This window comes from Leptodactylus fuscus, chromosome 3 (assembly GCF_031893055.1).
Source record: "Leptodactylus fuscus isolate aLepFus1 chromosome 3, aLepFus1.hap2, whole genome shotgun sequence".
Taxonomy (NCBI): domain Eukaryota; kingdom Metazoa; phylum Chordata; class Amphibia; order Anura; family Leptodactylidae; genus Leptodactylus; species Leptodactylus fuscus.
This window is the reverse complement of record NC_134267.1, coordinates 239,940,251-239,946,998: the sequence shown is the minus strand read 5'-3', so window position 1 is coordinate 239,946,998 and position 6,748 is coordinate 239,940,251. Positions and strand designations below refer to the sequence as shown.

The following is a 6,748-nucleotide window of genomic DNA, read 5'->3' as shown; positions in this document are numbered from 1 at the left end:
CCCTAAGAAGTGGCCCCTGGACTCCGAAGGCCCTCAGCCTCCTCAGCAGGTAGAGTCTGCTTTGGCCCTTTCTGTGCAGCGCCTCCAGATGATCAGCCCAGTCTAGCTTATTATTGAGGAGCACGCCCAGGTACTTATAGGTCCTGACTATCTCAATGCATGTCCCTTGGATCTCCACTGGGGTCGGAGCATTTCTCCGTTTACTAAAGTCCCCCACCATCTCCTTGGTCTTCCCAGCATTAATCCTGAGATGGTTCTGCTGGCACCATTCAACAAAGTCCCGGTTTAAGTCTCTGTATTCCCTATCGTCGCCATCAGTGATAAGGCCGACTAAAGCAGAGTCATCGGAGGACTTCTGTAGGTAACAGCTGGAGGAGTTGTGCCTAAAGTCAGCAGTGTACAGTGTGAAGAGAAATGGGGCAAGAACTGTACCTTGTGGTGCCCCCATACTACAGATCAAAGTGTCAGACACACAGTCCTGGGCTCTCACATACTGAGGGCGGTTTGTCAGGTAGTTTAGGATCCAGTTGGACAGGTGATGGTCCACAAGGTTCAGCTTCTCCCTCAGTAGTCCTGGCTAAATGGTGTTGAAGGCACTGGAGAAATCAAAGAACATTATTCTCACAGTGTTCCCGGGTTTCTGAAGGTGCAAGAGAGCTCTGTGAAGAAGATGGATGATGGCGTCATCTACCCCAATGCCCGGCCGATAGGCAAACTGGAGGGGGTCCAGAGCGGGGCTCACTAGGGGGCGAAGGTGTGTCAGGACCAGTCTCTCTAGGACCTTCATCAGGTGGGATGTCAGTGCTACAGGTCGGTAGTCATTGTAGCCCATCAGGTTGGGTTTCTTTGGGACTGGTACCACACAAGATGTCTTCCACAGTTGAGGTACCACTCCCAGCTTCAGACTCATATTGTACATGTGCGTAATAACACCACACAGCTGATCTCCGCACATTTTAAGAACTCTTGCGCTTATTCCATCAGGTCCTCCAGCTTTGTGTGCCTTAATCTTCTTGATTTCCCTACACACTTGAGATTCCTTGAGAATCAGATAGTCAGATTGTAGTTGACTGCAGATCAGTGGGGGTTGGGTCTTGGTGTGTGAGGGGAGGGGGGTTGGATGACATGCTGGTGGAGGGAGCATTGGCTTGGAGTCAAATCTATTGAAGAATAGATTAAGCTCATTAAGCCACTTACTGTCACCTTTTGTCTGAGGGCCAGCCTTTTGTTTATGTCCAGATATAGCCTTAAGACTTTCCCAAACCTTCGAGACTCTACCCTCACCCATATGTAGTTCCATCTTCCGCCTGTAGTTGGCTTTCCCCTCTCTGATCAATTGTCTTAGCTGTTTCTGCACCTCCCCAGGCCCTTTTTGTCCCCAGACCTAAAAATGTGCTTTTTCTCCTTGATCAGAATTTTGATTTCAGAGTTGATCCATGGTTTGTTATTGGAAAAACACCTCACCTTTCTGCATGATGTCTGTGTTGCAAACTTTACAGAGACAAATCACATGCTGGAAGGAGTGGTCATGACTAGAGATGAGCGATTAGTATTCGATCGAGTAGGTATTCAATCGAATACTACGGTATTCGAAACACTCGTACTCAATCGAATACCACTCGCTATTCGAATGGAAAAATTTGATGCAGAACCAGCTATACAGTTAGCCAATCAACGCTGGTTCTTCTCCTACCTTTAGAAGTCTTCTCCGCACAGCGTCCCCGCGGTGTCTTCCGGCTCTGAATTCACTGTGCCAGGCATCGGGCCTGGGCAGAGCCGACTGCGCATGCCCGCGCTACAAGAAAATGGCCGCTTTGACTGTAAGCGGCCATTTTCTTGTAGTGCGGACCTGCGCAATCGGCTCTGCCCAGGCCTGATGCCTGGCAGAGTGAATTCAGAGCCGGAAGATACCGCGGGGACGCTGCGCGGAGAAGACTTCTCGGAGAATCCAGCCCGACCCTCACTCGTGGACTTGGTAAGTTAAATTTGATCAAATGTTGCCTACCCCTGAAACGAGCATTTTTTCCCCATAGAGTATAATAGGATTCAATATTCGATTCGAGTAGTCGAATATTGAGGAGCTACTCGAAACGAATATCGAATATTGAGTATTTAACTAATCGCTCATCTCTAGTCATGACTGTCCAGAGGGAAGAGACGGGAAAAGTGAGCGATTAGTCAGGGACGTCTCCGCTAAGTCACCACAAAATGTTACGCACTGTATCACTGTAATGTTACCACTAGTGCACCCCCTCCCTTCCTTTCCGGTATTCAGTCCGGCGGGGGGGGGGGGCGCCTTTCCGTCGGCTGCCTCAGGCAGCAGAAAGGCTAGGTTCACCACTGCAGGGAGTGCGACTGCGACCAGGCCCAGAGGGGTACAGGTGACCGTAGCCTGCTGGAAATGCTTATACTCACCTGTCCTGAGCTAGGCATCTGCTCATGGGACATCATCTATAACAGTCACTTTTCAGAGCACTATCAGTGTCTCCTGATTCCTCCAAAATTTACAGTAGGGCAGGATGGTGTAACAGCCAGACAGTCAGAAGAGCAATAATATTAAGCACATCAGATACCAAGCAATGGCAAGAAATGGAAACTGTCCAAGAGATGACAAGAACCACATGGTGAAGATAAACATATAATGGCCCAAATAGATGATGGTGGCGACAGTCAGGGAATGGAGCAGATGGATGATGGTGGTGACAGTCAGGGAATGGAGAAGATGGGTGATGGAGGGGACAGTCAGGGAATGGAGCAGATGGATGATGGTGGCGACAGTCAGGGAATGGAGCAGATGGATGATGGTGGCGACAGTCAAGGAATGGAGCAGATGGATGATGGTGGTGACAGTCAGGGAATGGAGCAGATGGATGATGGTGGTGACAGTCAGGGAATGGAGCAGATGGATGATGGAGGGGACAGTCAGGGAATGGAGCAGATGGGTGATGGAGGGGACAGTCAGGGAATGGAGCAGATTGATGATGGATGAAGATTGTTAGATAGGAATTATAAACAGAAAGAAAATAAAGAGGAAATACAATAGATCAGACTGGACTAGGATAAACCACAAGAGCAAACTGAATAAGAAGAGACTAACTAGGTAAACTGCAAGGTATTAGATGATACAGTGGAAGACATGTGTAGAGTCTATCTCTGTATCCCAATGCTTTCCTGCAGGGACCAGGGATATTTATAGAGGGACTAACCCATCAGGAACTTCTCCCTAACAAGCCTGCCCGGAGCAGAGATCACCTGATCACTAGTGACTAAGCCCTGAGACATCTACATAGTGACTGCCCCAAACCATCTAATAGGGAGGAGATGATGGAACAACCCTGGAATCTCTGATGTCCATAACACACATCCCATTATTCCACAGGTCAACCGATACTTACAGAAGGTTAATGTCACGACTCCGGGCGGTGAGAGGGTTCACTTTACTGATCAAAGAAATGTGCCCGGAAGATTTGATGTGGTGAATTATTTTATTTCCAACACAGAGAAAGAAATAAGACAAGTTGGATATTTTCATAATGTGGACGGCCAAGAACAGTTTATAGTAAATGACGGTGATATTCGATGGAATCCAAGATATACTCAGGTAACTTATTGAATCATTTGATTTATTTTATTTATTTCTTCCATTATTTATGAGAAACAAACCTTCTATTCTCCTCCCATCCTGGGCTCAGAATTTAGCCTTATTTAAGGTCCTTATACACATTAGCAGATAGAAGGCAGGATATTATCTATGTAATGTATATGAGGATGTCCTGGGTGCAACCTCTGAAGACATTGTCAGGGAAAAGCCAGATTGGACATGTTGGATTCAATCATACCTGAAGCTTTGTTCCCATAAAAGATAAACCGCTTCCAAAGTTGTGTAGCAAATGCAATCTTGGCCAAGCCATGGGTGCTTGTATATGGGGACTTGGTATTTAAAGTGCATGATAGCAGAGAAGAGCGCCAGACTCCACCAGGACAAAGAAATGAAGTGCTAGACACCATGAGGAGGCCCCGAAGAGGTAGCGGAAAAGTTGTGATTATAAATAGTTTTTATTTTTGTCAACTTCCCTAGGTCTGTGGCTATAATACTCTGGTTATAAAGAGATCCCAGAGTATAATAATTTACTGGCAGTGGCCATCTTAGTTCTCCCAAGATAAAGTCCAAATCTAATCCCCATCACCTTTCTCCTAGTCTTCCTCCTCTTCCACACCAGTGTCAGTCATTCTGAAGGGATTGTGTGTCCAGGAAACAGCAGTATGTGCCCAGTCATCCAACAGCTCTGCAACTTAGATTTCATCTGGCCAAACTACTGGCGGTGGAGTCGCCAAAACACCAATTTATTGGATTTTACTGCGTTTTGCCAACTGATGGCATGTGCTCAACCTTGGTGGAGGATACTTACCTGCCATTATTTCTCTGCTTTATATGCTTTGTATATCTAGACCATTTCCCACACCTATCTTTACCAGGGCAAGGCGTGGCTTCAACTTCTCCTCTCTGGTTTTGTGGGTATAAGGTGAAGCGCTCCCATTCTGTTTCACAGGTACAGGAGCTTCTGTATCGCTAATACAAATTAGGCTAAATAAAACATTGTCCCTGTATGGCACATGTGCAGAACGCTTCCTAGACCTGGCCAACCAGAAAAACTGAGCAATCGTGGGAGAAGAGCCTTGGTGAGAGAGGTAAAGAAAAACCCAAAAATCACTGTGGCCGAGCTCCAGAGATGCAGTAGGGAGATGGGAGAAAGTTCCACAAAGTCACCTATCACTGCAGCCTCCACCAGTCGGGGTTTTATGGCAGAGTGGCTGGAAGGAAGCCTCTCCTCAGTACAAGACATATGAAAGCTGGTATAGAGTTTGCCAAAAAACACATGAAGGACTCCCAGACTATGAGAAATAAAATTCTCTGGTCTGATGAGATGAAGATAGAACTTTTTGGCGTTAATTCTAAGCAGTATGCGTGGAGAAAACCAGGCGCTACTCATCCCTTCCCCAATGCAATCCCAACAGTGAAACATGGTGGTGGCAGCATCATGTTATGGGACAGGGACAGGACGACTGGTTGCAATTGAAGGAATGATGAATGCAGCCAAGTACAGAGATATTTTGGAAGAAAATATTTTCCGGCTATCCACCAACGTTCATCATCCAACTTGACGGAACTGGAGAGGATCTGCAAGAAAGAATGGCAGAGGATCCCCAAATCCAGATGTGAAAAACTTGGCTGTACTAGCTCAAAAGGGGCAAATACTCAAGACTGAGCAGAGAGCCTGAATACTTATGACCATGATCAGGGGATAATAATACTCCTTAGGGAGTGTCCACCTTTACGGTCCCCGCATTATGTTATTAGGCTTATTGAAAAAAGTCATGCATGATGTTAAGGGGGCTATCCTAAGAGACAGCTAACAGAGGCAGTTTTCCTAATTACATCCTCGAAACAGATTTGTATATTTATACTTATGACCATGTGATATTTCAGTTTTTCTTTTTTAATAAATTTGCAAAAATATCTATATTTCTTTTACTTTCCGTACCCACTGTGCACTATGTTTTATAGATAGGTTCCTAGGAGCCCCGGCAGTGTTATATACTGTGTTTTGAGCCAATATAAGCTTTGATTCGTATCAAACTTATTTGACCAAAAACAAATCTTTAGACCTTAAATCCTTAAACAATTCTTGAGAGCTTCGCCCATTTTTATTTGTGTCCCCCTTCTTCTCTTTTCTATTATTATTATTATTATTATTATTATTATTATTATTATTATTACTATTATCATTATATTTATTTATATAGCACCATTAATTCCATGGTGCCTTACATTTGAGGGTTCACATACAGTACACCAAATGTACAAACAGATATGATACTAACAATGACCGACTGGCACTGTAGGATAGAGGGCCCTGCCCATGAGGGCTTACAATTTTTGAGGGAGAGGGGTAGAGACAGAAGGTGAGAGGGGGAGCATTTGGTGACAGTAGTGTTATTGGAGGTTGGAGGCCTTCCTGAATAGGTGAGTCTTCAGGGCCTTCTTGAATCCTGTGATTGTGGGGGTCAGTCTTATGTGTCGTGGTAAGGAGTTCTAGAGTATGGGGGATGCATGAGAGAAATCTTGGAGACGGTTGTGTGAGGAGCGGATGAGAGCAGAGCGGAGTAGGAGGTCATTGGGGGATCTGAGGTTACGTGTGGGCAGGTAGCGGGAGATTAGTTCAGAGATGTATGGAGGGGCCAGGTTGTGGATGGCTTTGTATGTTAGTGTTAGTAGTTGGAATTCTATTCGCTGGGCAATAGGTAACCAGGGAAGGGATTGACAGGGGGGCTTCTGATGAAGAACGGGGGGTGAGGTGAATTAAGCGAGCAGCGCAGTTTAAGGTGGACTGGAGGGGGGTGAGGGTGTTCCCTGGGAGTCCATGGAGAAGGGTGTTGCAGTAGTCTAAGCGGGAGATTATGAGGGCATGGACAAGCGTCTTAGTAGTTTCAGGGGTGAGGAAGAAGCGTATTTGATGGATGTTCTTGAGTTGGAGGTAGCAGGAAGTGTTGAGGGTTTGAACATGCAATTTGAAGGATAGGTCAGAGTCCAGGGTTATCCCAAGACATTGGACACATGAGACAGGGGTAAGAGTGGTTCCATTAACTGATAGATGAGTAAGGTAGAGGGGCCATACGGGGTGGGGTGAAGATGATGAGCTCTATTTTTTTCATGTTGAGTTTGAAAGTGGGAGGAGAGAAAGGAGGC

The 6,748-nt window shown here is 45.9% G+C and overlaps 1 protein-coding gene across 1 annotated transcript in view; it reads left to right on the top strand.

Moving 5' to 3' along the window:
- Positions 1 to 2,985: 2,985 nt before the first annotated feature.
- LOC142198660 (vomeronasal type-2 receptor 26-like) overlaps positions 2,986 to 6,748 on the top strand; it is a 28,130-nt gene continuing 24,367 nt past the window's right edge. The window contains exons 1-2 of the mRNA XM_075269689.1: positions 2,986 to 2,994; positions 3,380 to 3,601. Of these exons, the coding sequence (XP_075125790.1) occupies positions 2,986 to 2,994; positions 3,380 to 3,601 (231 nt within the window). The remainder of the gene's footprint in view (positions 2,995 to 3,379; positions 3,602 to 6,748) is intronic.